General features: G+C 37.9%; 3 protein-coding genes across 3 annotated transcripts; 2 read left to right on the top strand and 1 right to left on the bottom strand.

The window, feature by feature from the left end:
- The first annotated feature begins 593 nt into the window (after window positions 1–593).
- Window positions 594–13,450, top strand: LOC143915917 (uncharacterized). Its single transcript, XM_077436736.1, has 14 exons — window positions 594–712; window positions 802–997; window positions 1,209–1,339; window positions 6,988–7,245; window positions 7,314–7,479; window positions 7,547–7,701; window positions 8,247–8,351; window positions 8,489–8,559; window positions 8,688–8,801; window positions 10,252–10,330; window positions 10,440–10,611; window positions 10,685–10,993; window positions 11,070–11,239; window positions 12,927–13,450. The coding sequence occupies exons 1-14, from the start codon at window positions 661–663 to the stop codon at window positions 13,205–13,207; spliced, it is 2,259 nt and encodes a 752-aa protein (XP_077292862.1). The 5' UTR covers window positions 594–660; the 3' UTR covers window positions 13,208–13,450.
- A 1,059-nt stretch (window positions 13,451–14,509) lies between these two features.
- LOC143915587 (transcriptional adapter 1-like) lies at window positions 14,510–15,778 on the bottom strand. Its single transcript, XM_077436294.1, has 3 exons — window positions 15,155–15,778; window positions 14,833–15,077; window positions 14,510–14,760 (listed from the first exon to the last, which is right to left on the bottom strand). Exons 1-3 carry the CDS (start codon window positions 15,674–15,676, stop codon window positions 14,610–14,612), a joined length of 918 nt encoding a protein of 305 aa, XP_077292420.1. The 5' UTR covers window positions 15,677–15,778; the 3' UTR covers window positions 14,510–14,609.
- A 957-nt stretch (window positions 15,779–16,735) lies between these two features.
- Window positions 16,736–19,079, top strand: LOC143915162 (TNF receptor-associated factor 6-like). Its single transcript, XM_077435632.1, has 5 exons — window positions 16,736–16,873; window positions 17,157–17,308; window positions 17,389–17,704; window positions 17,803–18,242; window positions 18,318–19,079. Exons 1-5 carry the CDS (start codon window positions 16,832–16,834, stop codon window positions 18,652–18,654), a joined length of 1,287 nt encoding a protein of 428 aa, XP_077291758.1. The 5' UTR covers window positions 16,736–16,831; the 3' UTR covers window positions 18,655–19,079.
- Window positions 19,080–20,715: the final 1,636 nt, after the last annotated feature.

Below are 20,715 nucleotides of genomic sequence, written 5' to 3'. Positions count from 1 at the left end.
TCGAATCTCGAGCCAATCAACATTTTTAATTACCAGATTCGTGTTTACTGGGCATAGATCTATAAGAAAAGTCATATCTCGTTTTTGAACCATTTTTCGTGTCGAATAGTGTTATTCGTGGGTGAATGTGTTATACCACATCTGAATATACAGATGTGGAACTAATGCAAGGATTATACAGGTTTTTCATTTAAAATTGACCCTTTTTCATTTAAAATTAAACCTTTTTCATTTAAAATTGACCCTTTTTCATTTCATTTGGAACTAATGTAAGGATTATACAGGTTTTTCATTTAAAATTGACCCTTTTTCATTTCAAATTAAACCTTTTTCATATCAAATTGACCTCTTTTCAATGTCAATTTGGAATGAAAAACCTACATTTGTATACTATGATTTTATGAAACAAAGTTTATTTCCAAGTAAAATCAGACAAAAATTCTAATATTAAAATTCTATATTCTAAATTCTAATATATTCACTGGATGCTTCGGGCCATTTCTCGATGTTAAGGTGTTAAAAAATAAGCAACACGATATCATAATGAATTTTTTTGATAACTGAAATAAAACAATCTTTGTTAGATTTAAGCCAGACATATTAAAGTATTTTGTCTAGCTTGTTCTTTTATACCTTGTGCAAGTGCAAAAGTGCTCTGAAATGATCAATTCCTTTGTGACATATTTTTTAATACTACCATCTTTTGTCTTTTGTGTGTGAATCTACTATTTATTTAAATTAATGAATTTGAATGTGCATTTACATATGTACATATACATTAATTTCGTATCTTTAATTCAGGTCAAACCAGTAATTTTTATTTGAGTTTTAACAATTCTGCCTTGTTGAGGACCGGTCTATCGTTTCCACCGCATATTCAGGTAGTCGAAGGACACGATGTCATGTTTAAGCTGTATAAGACGGCATCTGATCAAGAGAAATGCATGTTGAAATTTCCCAACTTTACTATGATAAATGTCAAAGATAAAGCAGATAGGTATGATTTAGTGGTGGCTCGTCTATATGTAGTTCAAATGCATGCTATTTTTATTGTCTGCATTTGATCACCGGTATGGTCAACGAGCTACTAAAGCCCGATTAATCTCTGCAGCCCTTCCTACGAATTCTCACGAGCCGCCACTGGTATGATTTATGTTTGACGTGATTTTTGTGAAGAGCAGTTTCAGACTTTAGATTTTTTAATGTAGAATTGAACAGTGGAGTGAAAAGTGTGGAGTGAAGATCAATAATGTTCAACGGAATGATGAAGGCGTGTGGCGGTTGATCTCGGAAGGCAAAAAAGGGAAAACTGAGGCTCTGTTTGCATTGCTTATTAAAGGTTTTATTTTCATTGCAATATTTAAACGCCTACCAGATTTGTATATATTTATTAAAATATTGAAAAAGGGTAACTAAGGCCAAACGATAAATTACTTCATACATATATCATACTAGCTGTATTACCCGGCTTCGCTCAGTGTTTATAATATAAACCGCTTAAACATGACTAAGCTAATTAAATTAAAAAAAAAAAAAAATTAAAAAAAAATTAAAAATTAAAAAAAAAATAAAAAAAAAATCAAAAAAAAAAATTAAAAAAAAAATAAAAAAAAAATTAAAAAAATTTTTTTTAAAAAATCAAAAAAAAAAATCAAAATTTTTTTTTGCCTTCTAGGGCTTCGCCCTCGGCGCCCCCCTGAGCCTTTGCCTTCTAGGGCTTCGCCCCTCCACGCCCCATGAGCAATTGCCGTTTAGGGCTTCGCCCCCATGATCAGTTGCCTTTTAGGGCTTCGCCCCTCCGCGCCCCCATGATTAAAAGCCGTCTAGGGCTTCGCCCCCCTAAGTTAATGCCTTTTAGGGCTTCGCCCCCCGCGCCCCAAAGATTAATTGCCGTTTAGGGCTTCGCCCCCCTTAGTTAATGCCTTTTAGGGCTTCGCCCCTCCGCACCCCCATGATTAAATGCCGTCTAGGGCTTCGCCCCCCTTAGTTAATGCCTTTTAGGGCTTCGCCCCCCGCGCCCCCAAGATTAATTGCCGTTTAGGGCTTCGCCCCCCTTAGTTAATGCCTTTTAGGGCTTCGCCCCTCCGCGCCCCCATGATTAAATGCCGTCTAAGGCTTCGCTCCCATGATCAGTTGCCTTTTAGGGCTTCGCCCCCCACGCCCCCAAGATTAATTGCCGTCTAGGGCTTCGCCCCCCTTAGTTAATGCCTATTAGGGCTTGCGCCCCATGAGGCTGGGCCCCCCGGGCCCCCTTCGGGGCCCCACGGGGCTGCGCCCCTTGTGGCGCCCCCTTTTGAGCCCCATGGGGCTGCGCCCCATGAGGCTGGGCCCCCTGGGCCCCCATTCGGGGCCCCACGGGGCTGCGCCCCTTGTGGCGCCCCCTTTTGAGCCCCATGTGGCGCCCCCTTTTGAGCCCCATGGGGCTGCGCCCCATGAGGCTGGGCCCCCCCGGGGCCCCACGGGGCTGCGCCCCTTGTGGCGCCCCCTTTTGAGCCCCATGGGGCTGCGCCCCATGAGGCTGGGCCCCACGGGGCTGCGTCCCTTGTGGCGCCCCCTTTTGAGCCCCATGGGGCTGCGCCCCATGAGGCTGGGCCCCCCGGGCCCCCTTCGGGGCCCCACGGGGCCCCACGGGGCTGCGCCCCTTGTGGCGCCCCCTTTTGAGCCCCATGGGGCTGCGCCCCATGAGGCTGGGCCCCCCCGGGGCCACACGGGGCTGCGCCCCTCGTGGCGCCCCCTTTTGAGCCCCATGGGGCTGCGCCCCATGAGGCTGGGCCCCCCGGGCCCCCTTCGGGGCCCCACGGGGCCCCACGGGGCTGCGCCCCTTGTGGCGCCCCTGGCGGGGCCCCATGAAGCTACTCGCCTTGCGCCCCCGCGGGGGTGAATCCATTGAAACGAAAAAAACAAATCGGCGCCCATGGATCGAAAAAAAAAAAAAAATCGAATCGCGTGTTCGATGACGTCACCGATCTACGGACGACGAAGACGACGACGAAGACGACGACGACCAAGGATACATACAAAGTCTCTTTCCAAATTATAGATTAAGACTAGCTGTATTACCCGGCTTCGCTCAGTGTTTATAATATAAACCGCTTAAACATGACTAAGCTAATTTAATTAAAAAAAAAAAAAAAATTTAAAAATTTAAAAAAAAAATAAAAAAAAAAATAAAAAAAAAATCAAAAAAAAAAAATTAAAAAAAAAATAAAAAAAAAATAAAAAAAAAATTAAAAAAAAATTTTTTAAAAAATCAAAAAAAAAAATCAAATTTTTTTTTTGCCTTCTAGGGCTTCGCCCTCGGCGCCCCCCTGAGCCTTTGCCTTCTAGGGCTTCGCCCCTCCACGCCCCATGAGCAATTGCCGTTTAGGGCTTCGCCCCCCTTAGTTAATGCCTTTTAGGGCTTCGCCCCTCCGCGCCCCCATGATTTAATGCCGTCCAAGGCTTCGCCCCCATGATCAGTTGCCTTTTAGGGCTTCGCCCCCCGCGCCCCCAAGATTTATTGCCGTTTAGGGCTTCGCCCCCCTTAGTTAATGCCTTTTAGGGCTTCGCCCCTCCGCGCCCCCATGATTAAATGCCGTCTAAGGCTTCGCCCCCATGATCAGTTGCCTTTTAGGGCTTCGCCCCCCGCGCCCCCAAGATTAATTGCCGTTTAGGGCTTCGCCCCCCTTAGTTAATGCCTTTTAGGGCTTCGCCCCTCCGCGCCCCCATGATTAAATGCCGTCTAAGGCTTCGCCCCCATGATCAGTTGCCTTTTAGGGCTTCGCCCCCCGCGCCCCCAAGATTAATTGCCGTTTAGGGCTTCGCCCCCCTTAGTTAATGCCTTTTAGGGCTTCGCCCCTCCGCGCCCCCATGATTAAATGCCGTCTAAGGCTTCGCCCCCATGATCAGTTGCCTTTTAGGGCTTCGCCCCTCCGCGCCCCCATGATTAATTGCCGTCTAGGGCTTCGCCCCCCTTAGTTAATGCCTATTAGGGCTTGCGCCCCATGAGGCTGGGCCCCCCGGGCCCCCTTCGGGGCCCCACGGGGCTGCGCCCCTTGTGGCGCCCCCTTTTGAGCCCCATGGGGCTGCGCCCCATGAGGCTGGGCCCCCCGGGCCCCCTTCGGGGCCCCACGGGGCTGCGCCCCTTGTGGCGCCCCCTTTTGAGCCCCATGGGGCTGCGCCCCATGAGGCTGGGCCCCCCGGGCCCCCTTCGGGGCCCCACGGGGCTGCGCCCCTTGTGGCGCCCCCTTTTGAGCCCCATGGGGCTGCGCCCCATGAGGCTGGGCCCCCCGGGCCCCCTTCGGGGCCCCACGGGGCTGCGCCCTTTGTGGCGCCCCCTTTTGAGCCCCACGGGGCTGCGCCCCTTGTGGCGCCCCTGGCGGGGCCCCATGAAACTACTCGCTTTGCGCCCCCGCGGGGGTGAATCCATTGAATCGAAAAAAACAAATCGGCGCCCATGGATCGAAAAAAAAAAAAATCGAATCACGTGTTCGATGACGTCACCGATCTACGGACGACGACGACGACGACGAAGACGACGAAGACGACGACGACGACGACCAAGGATATTTACATACATACAAAGTCTCTTTCCAAATTATAGATTAGATTTATTTATTTTATTTATTTATATATATTTTAGCTATCAAGCTAATTTAAAAATACATCTTAATTATTATACTTAACTCTAAAATTTAAAATTAACTTATATGTACTGTCCCTCACAGAGGTGTCTCTTCGCACCTCGCAGGAATGTATCCATGTTTTTAGTAGACCTGACGCACTCAGGGTGGGCATTATACATGAGCACACCCCTGTGAAAAACACCCCCAGCCGTCTTATTCTTTCTTACTCTACTTACAACTAGTTTGTCCTTATTTCTAGTATAAAAACTATGTTTTTCTCTATTCCTTATTATATAATCATCAAAATACTTAGGTAATAACTTATGATCTAACTTATAAACAAAAGACAATGTACTAATATTTAGACTAATTCTAATACTCATCCATCCTAATTCATCTAACATACTTCCAATACTCTTAAATCTACTCACATTCAAAATAGCTCTCATAGCTTTATTCTGTATTTTTTGCATGTTTTCTAAATCTTGGCCACTAAACAAATTAAGCACAGTGGCACAATAAACCACATGTGGCAAGACAATTGAATTAAACACTAAAATTTTACTTTTTTTACTTAAAATATTTCTTAATCTACATAATACACCAACTTTTCTAGCCATTTTTTTTATTATATAGTCAGCGTGCATTTTAAAATTTAGTCCTGAATCTATGTATACACCTAAGTATTTTATATTTTCAACTTTTTCAATTAACTTATCATCAATTCTAATTTCATTCAATATATTTTTATTTTTACCATTCAACCACATCATTTTTGTTTTATTCACATTCAACTTTAATTTATTTTCACACAACCAGTCATTCACATAATTTAATTCTATATTTAAAATCTCAGACATTACATCAACATTCTTTCCAATTATATATATCAATGTATCATCTGCAAACAAATGTATTTTACACATATTGTCATAATCATAATAATTTATATTACCAAATCAAATAGTTATCTATGTTTTTATAACTTTAATAGTTTCCTAAAATCATGATCAATTCATTGATATAGTGGTGGGCTTAAAATCAGGTAGGATAGATTAAATCCCAGACAAACATATAAACGCGCTTTCAATTACTATATACATAAATACTCGTATCACGTCAGTCTGGCAAGATATGATATATTAAAAATATATTCCCGAATCTTTGAATCAATAAATATTGGGCAATCAATTTTGAAATTTCATTTTTTTCTTTAAAAATTCCAATTTTATAACCAGGCTTCTATGTTTTATTTTTTCATTGACTTTATTTATTTATTATTTACTTTATGGGGGGGCGAAAGGAATGAAATGACGCTATTGTTGTAAACACGCTGTTTAATATTTCGGGCGGGAAGAAAGTAAAGTAGTAGCCTACTGAAATGGTCTAATAGGTCGCAACTCACAGGACGACGATCCAACCTCGAACATGTCTCCTGAAACTTAAAATCCAAAGCCCCATACTGAAGTACGACTGGTTTTGAAAAGGCGCATATTCACCCACCCACTTTATATTGTATTTTATCATTCTTCTCTATTATTGAATTTCTACCCGGCAGATTGGGCGGTCTTATGCCTCTATTTTTGCTTAAATTCAGTGGCGGCTCGTCTATATGGGCTGCGGGGCTACAGGCCTCCCAGTATAGTACAAATGCATGCTACTTTTGCCGTCCATATGGGCTGCAGGGCTGCAGACCTCCCAGTATAGTACATATGCATGCTACTTTTGGCTGCATATGTACTACATGTTAAAGTATATCTATGATACTGTTGCGTAGGAGTGGGTTCAGGATCCAAATGAAAGGACAAAGTCGCTTCACAGCATTTATTCAACAGTTCAGGATCACCGCTCGCTCCAGAATAATCTGATAATTATCTTATAAAGGACAAGTTGCCCACTATAGCTTCCCCAATCCATCAATGTGTCTATTGTCTAGGCACTTAAAGGTTTATTGTTTACGCACTTAGAGGTCTATTGCACGTACATATGTCTACCCGCACTCGCCCCGTTCTGTGAAAACTCACTTACTGAGTCCCGTTAGCCTAAAGGTCTGACCGCACTATGCGTCTGCGACACAAACGGTAGCGTGCGGCCAAATATTGTTTGTATGAAATTGTATGAGATATAACGCACTACGCGTCACGCGACGGAGTTGCCTTTTGTATCAACTTTGCCGTGTTGTGTCGTGCTGCAGCAGACGACGGCCGTATAGTGCGGTCAGACCTTAATCTGGGGTGTATATTGTTCACCCACGAATGCAATTAGACAGAGGATAATCTCTCCCATGTTACAATACATTGAGACTTGCAGAAGTCGTTGCGACTTATTTACATACATACATAATCGAAGCTTTTAATTGAGTCTACCGTTTTGTGCATTGCAGAAAATAGGGTGGATATAAATGAACATGTTGAAATTTCATACATGGAAGACGAGTCTGCCTTGCTACACTTCGGTAGTAATAACGTATCCTACTGCTTCATGTCGCAATCCAAAGCATCGGACAACACCTTCTTACATGCGAATTGCTCCACCTATACTGGAAAAGTCACCAGAGGATTGCAAGGCAGTTGGATAGTCAAAATGGGAGTACCCGGAAGAATGGACGAGGAACGATCAGAGTCAAAGCTAAGCATTGCAGGTTTGCAACATTGCATGTTATCGAATAATAACAAATCAGACCATGAATTAAATTATAATTTACAACAGTCGAGGACGTCGACGTGGGATATGTGGATAATATAAGCGAAAATAGCGTCCACATGTACTGTAATCTTAAAAATTCCAATAAGATTTTAAAGTTTTGCCGCTTCGAAAGGTACCGTGATGGTGTCGGTTTTAATTTGGCCGATGGAATCGGAAAAGGTCGATACAGGTAAGGTTTTATTCGTGTATATTTTCGTTTTGTGTGTTTGATCAATCGTTGATTTATATAATTGTAGCTATTTCGGAGACGGTTTGTCTGCTCATCATTGTGGTATAATGATTAGAAGTGTGAGCAGCGGTGATTATGGTAATTGGAAATGCAGCATTGGTCTTCCGGGCGCTAATTCTACTACATATGTTATCGACAGAATACTCATGCTTCACAAGCCAGGTAAATTTAACGATTGTATCATTGACTTTTTAATCGTTGTCGTCGACAACCTCTCATTTCCTTTTTAAAAATCGAGTTTCAAGTTGAATACGTCATTGTTTTGTAGAGGCCCTGCGATGTGGTCGGGTTTGGGTCGCCATTCTGTGAGTTAGGACCGATTCGACTATATTGGTGGCTTCTACTTTACTTCCTTCCCGACTGTCATATTAAATAGTTAGGCATTAAAACACACCGTCATTTCATCCCTTTCGCCCCCGTAGGTTCTTCTTAAGTGTAGTATTCTATGTACATATGAAATATCAGCAATTGTCAGCAATCTTGATAACGTATTATTGAACATTGTTCTAGAAGTCTGAACCAATCTTTTCCAGTTATGATATACATCTTATATCTAGTCATCTACATATTTTAATTTTTCTTATTGTTATCAACAGCACCTACATGTGTATTGGTTTCCATATCATCAGTGAAAAAACATATTTGATGAAAAAATTTCTTCAAACAAATGTTTATCATTTTAAAAACCGTATTTATCCTTCAAAAAGCAGTTCATCTTCTTTCTCGTTTGCTCAATGCTGTGCTTCGTAGTTATTTCTATCATCTGGAATCTGATGGACGATCCGTCTGCACTCCTGCTGGTCTTATGCTAAGTTGAAAGCAGAGCTTAGGGACGATTCCGTCAGTTCTTAAATTTTATCTGGCTATCTTATGGGAGACCGTCCTCTGAGGATTATTGCTTTTTTATTTCCCTTGCCTTTTTATGGTATTTATTCATTGATAATTTAAGTATATAATTGGAAAACTAAACAAATCCTTAATAGTCATCAGATGATGATGAAAATGTATGCCATAAAAACAGTATAGAAATATCAGGTTGTTATTTAAAAAAAAATATATTATGATGTTTTTGCACATGTGTGGCAATTGCTAATTGAAATTTATTTTGGTTTTATTTTATTGCTGATAACCTTATTCATTATGGACAGAGTTGTCCATTGCACGACCCGCAACCCAGTAATAAGCCACAGAATAAAAATTTAGTTAAAAACTACTCGAAAAATAGCTGTAATCAACAACGGTGCGCTCTGTTGTACCGATTTGTAATATCTTGAGACTCGTTTTCTCTACTTTTCGTCTGCTTAAACAGTAGTTTATATATTGTATAAAAAAATGTTTTTTTGTATGTACATAATATATTTAATATACGAGACATATTGTGATAATTCATAGATTTTTAAGCGCAACACATATTTGAAATATAAAAAAAAACGTTTAAAATCAATTCTTACTATATTGTTTTAATAGTTAATGTTTATCTTGTACAATAAGCATTTCACTATGTAAAACATTTTCGTATATGTGTTTTGTATATATAAAAACTCGACGACGAAATACACCGAAAATGTTGGGAAAAATAAATACAATGCTTGGCTCAATATACCTATATAATACTAGTGTTTTTACCCGGCTTCGCTCGGTATTTGTAATATTAACCGCTTAAACATGGCCGATCTGATAGTAAAAATTTGATTAAATTTGTTTGAATAGTTTTATTTTATTTAAATTTATTTGAATATTCATTTGTTCGATGACGTCACGGATTTATGAACCAACAATACTTACATACAAAGTCTCTTTCGAAATTATATATTAAGATTATGTTATGTTTACTAATTATAGTTTCGTTACTATGTTACATTACGGTTATAATTTTAGTTGTTACTTTTGTTATATATTCCTTAGCAATTTGCTATAAATAAATATAAGAGTCTTGAAATATTGCAAGTTGGTGGAACAAGATAGATCCAATCAATAAATAATATTTAAAAATACATTATTAAGCGGATGTAGTTTTACATAGTAAATTTGGCTTTTGCGAATATTTATTCGATATTTATTTATTTATTTAGTTAGTTTTGGACCATTGTGGCATTACAGGAAGAACCTAATGCGCTACAATGGCCTACATTTGATAAAGAAAAACAAAAATAAAGTACATAAAATAAAAAGCAAAAATGCAAAGGCAGAAAAAACATGATAAAATGAAAAAATAAAAACAGAAAACAAAAGAAAAATGTAAAGCACAAAGGTGTAAAAATCAAAAAAATAAATCCTCAAATCCTATTCTTAGTTTCACAATGAACAAAAAAAAAAAATAGTACCTAAAAATATACATAAGGAGAAAGAAAAAGAAAAAGTAAAATAAAACCACAGTGAGGCCCAAATGGAAGATATAAATAATAGAACGTGTTGTTTGGAAAGAAGATTAATATTTTATGTAGGTTTAGCAAGTATAATATGTACCTAGATATAGACATTCATTGAAGAGCGACTGTTGTTTTTCCTTCAATGAATATATTTATTATAAAAGTTGATAATATAATGAAAGCAATGCATAGATAAAATCAATCGGAATACATAATGATGTTCCAGTTCAACCTTATCAAATATTGTTGTCACAATTGAGTTGACCTCGGTTCACTTACAAGAGAAAAAATATCGGACACACTTCACATTTTTGACAAATTGCTTTAGCAATAAATATTATTGTATCAAAATATGAGAAAGTTTGTAGTCGTCCCCTTTGAGATACTGTTCATATCGGTGCTAATAATTGAAATTGGCTACGGCAAGTACATACATATATAGTGGAATGGGAAAATATTGATAGAATTAATTAACACGTGTTTATGTTTAAAATAAATAAATAATTATTGGATTTTGGTTTTTTTTTGTAGCATCTCGTTTTGTTCAAACAAAAGACGACACGAAAATTTTACTATCTAGGTACGGTAAGGAGTTGAAAATAACTTGCAATGCAAACGCCACTATATTATACTGTTCGGTTATACATCCAAACGGAACAGAATTCACACCGATAAACGACCACGAAGACAGTCTACCTTACAGGTAATACTTGAATAAAATCATACATGACATGTTATAACTATCAATCTACTAAAACTATGTATATAATAAATAGTTACGACGATACGAGACTGAGCGTCGGACAATGTGTGGTAACACTCAAAGAGAGCTCGTACCAAGATAGCGGCATGTGGAAGTGTCAAATGGGGCAGATGAAACCAGCCAATGTTGAATTGTTGGAAGTCATAGAGGTCAGAGTCACCAATGCTATTGCATCCATCGATTCGACCATTCAAGCCAAGCCAGACCAGACGGTATCTCTAACGTGCATCACTGCAGAAGGCCAGCTGCTACTGAAATACTGCAGATTCTCAACACCGGCCGGCACTAGGTTCAATATCGATGAGACGATAACTTATGATAAGTGAGTAGTGTCTATTATGTAATGTAATAGTGTTCGTCTTGACTCGATCCTTTCTGTATTTAGTGTTCATTTTCAGGGCTATCTTAAATCAATACTACTTCCAAAATGATTCTTCTTTGTATAGAGGCGATTGTGCAATTAGCATAAAGAAGGTTTCGTCTGAACATTACGGCAGGTGGACTTGTTCGGCTATGATTGAAGACGAGGCGACTGAATACAGCAGTTACATCATATTGGAGAGTGGTGGTGAGCTAAATAATACAGATCTTGCATACATTCGGAATTAATTCTGCAAAAGAATATCAAGCCATATTACCAGTAATGTTTTATGAAGTTGCTGTAGTCGAAAAATTAATTTATTTTAAAACAACAAGGCTTAGTTTAGCCAAGAAATTGAAATGTGCATCGATGAGGTAGTATAGACATAATTTTAGATCCTAGCAGGGTATTAGATCCAGATTCCGAACAAATAAAATTGAAATATTAGGAGAGTAAATATGGCAGAGATCAAATATGTAGCAGAAATACAATGTATAATATAAATAAATTTATATATAAGCTCTTAATATTTAAATATCATAATCAAATGATGGAAAAGATTCGGGAAAAGTCCTTTAGGCAGGGAGGTGTGTTAACCAGTGTTCCAGCCTGTGGACACACGTCTGTCTTTGGCAGAACTTTCTTTATTGTATGTGAGGTGAATGAGGTAGTTGCTCGACTTCAGAGGAGTGGGCTGGCTGAACTCCGGAGGCTCACTGAGGTCTGGGGATGGTGCGATAGTTTATATCCTGGTAGGTTGTCGGTTGTGTCGAGATTGTTTATGTAGAGCGAATCGAATTGTGTTATTGCCCTTGTGTGAACGAAGATGTTTCAAGCAAGGTCGGCTATGCATGCCCACACAGGAACGCGATCATGTAATCGTGCGATTTGTGTTTTATTTTTATTTATGTACATACATACATACATACTAGCCACAGTAACATTACAAAATATGAAAAACTGTGACCAGACATTTAAGCATAATACAAATACTATATATAAGAAAATTAGTGAGATATTTATATTATACACAATAATTTTTTTGAAATCGTATTCAAATAGTAATGGTATAGTGGGATCATTGATGTATAATACACTAGATCCGCCCTCACGTCTTATACTGGTCTCCCTTTTGGCGCATGCAAAATACATGGCGCATGCACAGTTTCTCTTAGTAGGTAGGTAGGTACCGCTGCGTCGTAGGGAAAAAAACATTTTTTTCCCAACTTCCCCGCTAGTTAAACCCCCCGCACCCCTCAGTTAGTGAAGACAAGATCTCCGACCAAAATTACACGTCAGGGCCCATCTATGTGTAATATACATCAATGGGTGGGATGGATGGTTTTTGCCAATTTGATAAAGGAACCACCTCAATAATTAAATCAGATAAATTGACAAACTATGATAACAAAGGATTGACTTCGAGTCATAAATATCCAAGTCTGACCATCAGCATAAAGATTATACTCGGAATAAATTCTTTTAAATCGAGGTCATCTCACGGGTTCGAACCCGCCGCCACTCGGTGCTTAGTATCAACGTAACCATCGAGCTATGCTGCTGGCTTATGGAGAAATAGATGAGATCATCAATTCAGGATAGTTCAAGCAGGGCTATATTCCTACAGAACTTTCAGATAGAGCTTGGTCTTATATGGAATTGATCATTTTTGCAGAATTACATATACATATTTGCATTTATCTTTTACCCATTTGTATTACTTCAGTCGCTTAACTTCTATATGTTAAGACTTCCTCACTTTGGTTACCTCCCGTTACTGAACCATTTTGATCATACATTTGATTCTTATTTTTCTCTTTTGATCATTTATATGATTCTCTTAGCATCACACTTTGGAATAAAGATTGATTTAAAAACATACATATGTTTTCAGGTAATAAAATGTCTACAGCGTCAGTAGCCGGTTTATCAGTTGGCTTGGTTTTATTAGTAGTAGTAGTTGCAGTCTTGGGCTTAGCGATTTGGAAAAAAAGCAAGTATAGTAATATGAATCCGAACGCATCATTGGATATGACGGCAAGATCAACGATAGAATCGCCGACAGTTCGTTTCACCAATAGACCGTCGAACGATAGTGCGGAGAGCGATTCACAATTAACCCTCGGACTGGACGTACATGGACAAGCTTCGTACAGTGGATCACGCATATATTAAACAACCAATATGGATTCCTATTTATTTATATTGTTGTTAACTTTTTTTTCTTGTAATAAATGCTAAGATATACAATTTTGAAAATCATAGAATGTATTGTATTAATAATAGCAATAAAAACTTAAGATGTGAGAAATATTTAAAATTCATTTTTATATTTTAGAAAATACATTTATGTGGATGGAGTAAAAATTTCATGAAAATAAAGAATCAATTTGATGTAGTTTTGCATACGAATCTAACTTTACCTAAATTTCGTGTATCTTTTTTGGATAAAAGCAAGTTTAAAATTTAGTAATGCGACGAACACCTTTACGCGCGGAAATGGCTCCTATGTTGGGACACGCAAGTGGCGTACAGATGTCCTCCAAGAGCATGTTCTAAAGGGAAACCGTGGATTGACCTGGAATGTGTCGTTATCTGTCGTGGGAGTTCTCCTGGTTCTATGCTCCTCGTCGAATCGCAGCCAGCTGTACGAGCTGGCGTTTACGTAGACGTTTTCTGGCTGTTCGCTAACAGCTGCGTATGAAGAGGGCGGGAGCTCCAGGAACTGTACAGCTACTACTGGGCTCGACCGCACGTGGTTGAAGGCTGGGGATGCAGATGTGATCTCGCGACTGTCCCAGTTGAAGGTCTGGACCGAAGAAAGCTCGTCTGTCCGTGCTCGCGCGCAGATATATGTCTGGGGAGTGGGGGTAGCAGAATGCCAACCTAACCATTGGCATTGCTGCCAATTAAAGGGACGATGGGGAAGATGTAATGTTACAGTAATATTATAGTAGGCAACAATTTGGTTCGGTGATTACTAGTCAAATGTGAACCGGTAACAGGATAGCCGGTCGCTCTAGATCGGTCACACGTCGTCACCCGTCAAACTAAAACTGGTCGCAAGAAAACTGGTCACACCCGAAAATTGTTCACGAAAAAACTGATCACACCCGAAAATTAAAAATTGGTCGCATTTTTGGGTATGACCAGTTTTCTTGCGACCAGTTTTAGAGGGACGGGTGACTACGTGTGACCGATCTAGAGCGACCGGTTATCCTATTACCGGTTCACATATGACTAATAGTCCGTTTACCAACAGTTAGTATGTTGTTTACTGTTTAAGAATTTAGGCGATATCAAAAAATTACTCATAATTGTAGTTCTGTTATGCCAAACTACATATGTACATACATTCGATGGTGATAATGAAACTATTTCATATTAAATATTCAATATTTTATTTAAAATTCTAATTCGGTATAATATAATATAATATACTATAAAGTTAACTATCTATATTAAATAAAGTAAAAATATATACGATAAAAACAACAATAGGATATTCTTTATGTACACCGCACCCAATTGATCCCGATATTGTTGTAATAAATACTGACGAAATACATGTCTAACTTTAATAACTAGGATGACACAATAAAGTAGTTATTCGTTCCATGTTTACAGCGTAGACGGAATGACTGGCGATCAGATTTTTGTGCACTTTCAACGTATCGTATATCTCTTGCATCGACACACGATCTTTTCTAGCTTTGAAGTCGGGAGCGCTGAAATAATAATCCAATTAAACATATGCATCATTTACATTTACATCAAATAAGACGAACACCCTGACAAACCTGCATGCTATATTTTGAGCCGTCTGATGCTCGGCTTCGTCCATTGTCAGAGGACAGATTGGAATAAGATCACCATTCTCGTCCAACTCTGTCGGACCCTCGGCAGGAGCTCCAAAGAGATTGTCTGTATTCTTCAACCACATATTAGGAACGTCGCATCCCATATTGTAAATAAAAGATCCATCTCTTACTTTGTATCCCTTTCTTTTACTGATCACAACTGATAGTATGTTCTTTAAAAATACCTATGAATGAATAATACCACTATAAAGCTTTCTGATTTCAAATTCGAGTTGATTCCTTTACTAGATTATATATTTACCTGAACAGCTGCTACGATTAGATCGACGGTTTCGTCGTTGGTACCTTCCAAGCCCTGTTCCCATGCGGTGAGCATGAATCTGCCTGTGACTAGTGCGTGGTCTGGGAGAAAGAATTCTTGTGCAGCGTATCTCGGAGCTGTTTCGCCGGCCGATGCCGGAGGTGACCCGGCTGGTACATAGTCTAAAACATCAACTACTTCAAAATTTGACTTTTCCGAAGAGCTTTTGGAACTGTGCTTGTGGCGTTTGCTGCTGCTAGAAGTTCTCATGTTCGACGATGACTTCTCCTGAGCTGATGTTATCTCAGCCAAGCCGTCGACTCTGTTTAATATCGCCAAGAAAAACTCGTTATGTAAGTGAACCTGCTCTGTACTTAGTAGTACTCTGGCTTCGGCATCGAAATCCTCTTTGGTGATTTTCATCTTGAACCAAAGCTTCATATGGTCAAAATATGCTTTGGTTTTGTCGCCCAAAGCTTCCGTGAGAGTCTTTCGCGCTGCATTTAAAGCGTCGGTGCTCATTTTGATTTATAAGTTAGAATGTTTAAAAAAAGTTTAGTTTAGTAATTGTGTGTAATATCAGAGTTATCAGTAATTTACTCGAGAGCAAAGCCGTATGTACAACTGTCAGCTGTAATGACAGCCATACTTCTGAACGCAAGGTCTTTTATTATGGCCATTACCAAAGTTTTATATTATTTTCGAATTATTTCATTTCACATCACTCAGCTGGTTTTTTAAGTTTGATTAACATCAAAAATGCTTAAAAACTTTAAAAAGATCTAATTTAATTGCAATGTTAAATTATTCACCACGCAAAAATTAATCAAACATGTGTGAACACATGTATATAATCAGATAGTAACAATACTTGCAAATGATTTATTTTCAAAATATTTAAAGTTACTAGGCAAGAGACTTGTAAGGCAGGAAAGGTATGTTGACCGTATCCCGGCCTAACGAAACACATGTTGTGTAGTTTGTATAAGGATCGTTTATTTTTGTTCAATTGTTACATTGGTTATTGTATGTACGAAGAGGTTGAGCTTCGGAGAAGTGATCTGGTTGAACTTCAGAGGTTCACACTGGCTTGAAGCGTGTCGTGTGCAGATGCTTTGTCTTCGTTTCCATGACACGTGTGATAGAGACACGTGTTGACCTGTTTTCGAGGCACGTGCCTTCGGTACACGTGTGGTTAGAGCTATGGGGTCAGCACCAGGACGTCGTTCATATGAGAATGGGGTCGTGTGCCACGCGTAAACGACTTTTCAGGACATGTGTCGCGGTTGCCTGATGACATCACTGTTGGGTTTCGTTCGTTTTACGATCGAGCGATGAACTCTTTCTTCTGGAATGGTCAAAGGGGACGTTGCCCTTGAGTTATGCATGTTTGTACAGGATCGATGATGAGATCACTGGTTTTGATTCGTAATAGCACAAGTCGTGCTATATTCCTACAGACTTAAAGCTGGTTTGAATTTTGTTCAATTATCTGATATATAATTTATTAGTTTCATATATAATGAGTCATTTTCATTATTAAATATTATTATGAATATATTTTATAAATGTCAATAAAGAGGTGTGTCTGGTTTGGCAACACTGAGCATACCAGCTGTCATATCCTGATGATGCGCTGATAGACGTCTTTTAGAGTTGAAACCGGAAATCAAGGAAATGGACGCCTCCAGGGCAAGCACAGCTGAAGAAAACCTAGCAGTATGTTCAAATTCGTTATTATTTAATTGATAAGTATTTATAATTTATTCCACATGTGTTCCTCATTAAATTCAATACATGAATAATTCAAAGTATGCAGTACTAATACATAATATATATATATATATATATATATATATATATATATATATATATATATATATATATATATATATATATATATATATATATATATATATATATATATATATTTTCCATCATGTGTATACCTTTGAGATTTTATTCGAAAATATTAATATATTTTTTTAATATTTTATATTAGCCATCGTTTTCTTCTATGGGAACTAATGACGGGGTTACCGGACAGCCACCGTCTCAATACGAATGTCCCATATGCTTGAATTGGCTCCAAGAACCGGTGGTAACCAGTTGCGGTCATCGCTTTTGTAGCAGTTGTATCACAGCATGGTTACAGTAAGTTTCACATAAAAGTTCATATATAAAATTGCTCAATATAATATACCTATAAATAATTAAATTTTGTATGATTTCAGACAAAGAAGTCACTGTCCAGTCGACAATGTAAATCTGTCTGTGTCGGATTTGTTTCCTGACAATTTCACCCGAAGAGAGATTCTTCAGCATCGTTTGACATGTCCATTCGCCGCTAATGGCTGCAATATGCAATTAGGCCCATTAGAATTAGACAATCATGTCGCCAATTGCAAATTTAACAAAGCTCTATTGACGCCTAGTCCTAAATCGAGTAAAATTTCATGCTCGTTCAAAGACGTAGGATGCAAAGTTTATTTAAAGAATGAAGAAATGCTCTCGGATCATTTGGAATCTCATGTACAGACGCATATGAATGTAAGACATGTATCATAATGACTTATGTATATTTGGAGCAGAAAAATGTTTCACACCTATATGGGATAGTTTTTATATTTAAATTTAATTTGTTTTAGCTCTTAATGGCTGCTTATTCGAAACTAAATATGGACAAAGAGGTCGATAATGCTTGCGCCAATTCCAAAAACCACGAAGCGATGGCTCTGTGGGAACCTCCAGACAAACAAGGTCAAAGCAGCAGCAACAGAGAACCGCAGAGTCCGATCGAAGAGCAAACTCTATCCCTGCAGGCTCTCATAAGAGCTCTGTATGAGAGAGTCGTAATACTCGAACAGAGAAACCACGAACAGGACATCACGATAGGAAATTTGTCTCGTTTGATATCATCGACGACCAACGGTCATCGGCAGCTCATCAAAGAATTACCGTTGAGATTCTGCTTCGGAACGCACATCTGGAAAATCGAGAACTTCACTAGCAAGTTGGATATTTTATTGAAAGACCCGGCAAAGATGATCTACAGTGAAGGCTTTTACGCGTCTCCCAACGGCTACAAGTAATAAAAACACTCAATATTTTTCAAATATACTTAATATTATGAAATGCAATTATGGCAGGTGTTATTTTATAGATTTTGCGCCAGATTGAACGCATCGCCGGTGCAATCGAAGCATCTCGCTTTTCATATCCACGTTATGAAGTCGAATAACGACTATTGTTTAGATTGGCCGTTCAAGGGAAGAATTACCATAATGCTAGTCAATCCGACGTTTCCTCAGCTGTCACAAAAAGATACCATGATCACCAGACCGGACCTGGTTGCATTTCAACGGCCGACTACTGACATGTCGACGAGGGGGTTCGGCTTTACTACGTACATATCCGCCGAAGATGTTAAGTTTAAAGGATTCGTCCTGTCAGATTGTTTAATTATACAAATTAAAATTCAACAAATGTTAATTGAATGATTTGTGCATTTTTAATGATCGACTACTTATTTTTACACTTGAAATGTACTTAAACATTCCATTTTATGTGAAAATTTTATAAAAAAATCGCCATACATATATAGACTAGATAGGTAAGTCCTATCTTTTGTACTCTGAATAGGATATTTACATATATGACTAAAAGAAAAAAAATTAAAAGACATAAAGTCCCTTATAAGTACTTAATGACGTAAATGTCTGGGCAGTAAATCATTTACATGTTATTATTATTGCATTATATGTATGTACATATAAATTTTTTATATACAATTTTTAATGGTTTTTAAAACCAAGTTGTTGTAAGTGTGTATTAAATTTACAGTATTTCTATACAAAATGTTGATTCCGTCTGTTATATTTAGTGAACTCTTTTGAATGCTCAAATATATTTTATTTACACATTGTGCACAATTTTTTAATATATACATATATATATGATATACATATATATAATTAAAATGAAAGTGTTTTTGTATATAGTTTTATATATTGAATAATTAGAATATTTTTATTGATATTATTTTTTAATCGCATGTTTTTGAATACCATTTGAAGTATTGGAAAAAAATGAATAAACAAATGAAATCTCTTATTTTTATTTTGTTTTATTTTAAAATTTACTTTACAAGTGAATAACATGAAAAGTGGAAATCTGTCAGCAGCACGTTTTGTAAAAACGCTATTTTCAGCTTTCGGTGTTTTTCTATATACATATGTATTTAAGTCAACAGTTTTTTCAATAAATTTTTATTTATTTATTATTTTTTTTAATCAGCATTGATATATTTTCGTGTGGGAAAATAAATTATTTCCTTCTGTTTTTTTTATTTTAATATAAAACATTTTATCTCTATCATATATGTACATACATATATATAATAACGATATTCTGTGTGACTGTGTAAGATAATCCTCGTCGTACTATAATAGTCGTTTCGATTAACTTAATAACAGATCAACGAAAAAACTTCTATATATACTGTTTGCTACCAATGTTGCCTCTAAGAAAATTAGTCTCTGAGCATTTAGTGCCATCTATTGAAAATTTATTTAATTAATTTTTCTATTGGTGTTTTTATATTGTTTATATGTAGGTAGTTTTTACCATTTTATTTTTCATACTAAGCACTTAAGCATAAATATTACATTAAATATATATTTAAAAGGTATTTGAAAAAAATGGGGTTGGTGCAAACGATCGACAAGCACCAGACAGATTGAACCACAGATTAACTGGATGGCTGCTTTAAACGCAATTCTCGACTTCACGAATGATAAATTGCACATCAGATGACGAGTAACCTTTCGATGTGCACAGATGCAATTATTAAAATTGAGTTGGATCTTTCTGGCGAATTTAATAAGGCAACATTCGGAACTAAAGTATCAGAAGCACAAAACGTATACAGGGTAGGTATGCCGGGACTTCGGGTAGATTTCGCTTAGTGTAAGTGCGAGCAGTGCGCACGCATAAGGTACACGAGTCGTTAATCTGTGGTTCAGTCTGTCTGGCGCTTTTCGATCGTTTGCACCGCATCGGAAAAAAATATGACAGCGTGCGGATCTAATACATAACCGACACATTTTTTTTTGTTTATAATTTAATATGCCATAACCCATGTGATGATATTCCATCGGGCACAACACTAACTAGTACGTACATAAAGTTCATACATAAAAATTTTGAATAAAAAAAAATATGCCTACAATGATCTTCTCGTTTATAAATAATTGATTGCAGTATACATTGTACTGTTCCATTTATAATCTTAGAAACTAATTACTATCTTAGATTGGTCAATTGCTGAGACTTCTTTTCTAATGGGACCGAAACTCGTCAGGACAAAAAGTCCCAATTTCTACTGAAATTGTATTGTAAAACATATCTACATAGTTTATGTACAAAATAAACACATGTATATTATTTGTTTGGACATATTATGACGTCGATAGTATCAATGACTTGAATGAGCAGGAAACTTGCGGTTTGGGATGAGCGTTTACTCGCACACAATAATAAACACGTGATAGTCCAGTGGT

Source organism: Arctopsyche grandis, chromosome 8 (assembly GCF_051622035.1).
Source record: "Arctopsyche grandis isolate Sample6627 chromosome 8, ASM5162203v2, whole genome shotgun sequence".
In the NCBI taxonomy this organism is placed as follows: domain Eukaryota; kingdom Metazoa; phylum Arthropoda; class Insecta; order Trichoptera; family Hydropsychidae; genus Arctopsyche; species Arctopsyche grandis.
This window is presented reverse-complemented; position numbering and strand designations above follow the sequence as displayed.

Coding starts and splice junctions, on each gene's coding strand:
- LOC143915162 (XM_077435632.1), top strand. CDS start 16,832: ATGGACGCCTCCAGGGCAAGCACAGCTGAAGAAAACCTAGCA. Junction 16,874..17,156: donor CAGCTGAAGAAAACCTAGCA/GTATGTTCAAAT, acceptor ATTTTATATTAG/CCATCGTTTTCTTCTATGGG. Junction 17,705..17,802: donor ATGTACAGACGCATATGAAT/GTAAGACATGTA, acceptor AATTTGTTTTAG/CTCTTAATGGCTGCTTATTC.
- LOC143915587 (XM_077436294.1), bottom strand. CDS start 15,676: ATGAGCACCGACGCTTTAAATGCAGCGCGAAAGACTCTCACGGAAGCT. Junction 15,078..15,154: donor TAATCGTAGCAGCTGTTCAG/GTAAATATATAA, acceptor ATTCATTCATAG/GTATTTTTAAAGAACATACT. Junction 14,761..14,832: donor GCTCAAAATATAGCATGCAG/GTTTGTCAGGGT, acceptor TTATTATTTCAG/CGCTCCCGACTTCAAAGCTA.
- LOC143915917 (XM_077436736.1), top strand. CDS start 661: ATGATCAATTCCTTTGTGACATATTTTTTAATACTACCATCTTTTGTC. Junction 7,246..7,313: donor GTCAAAGCTAAGCATTGCAG/GTTTGCAACATT, acceptor AATTTACAACAG/TCGAGGACGTCGACGTGGGA. Junction 10,331..10,439: donor AATAATTGAAATTGGCTACG/GCAAGTACATAC, acceptor TTTTTTTTGTAG/CATCTCGTTTTGTTCAAACA.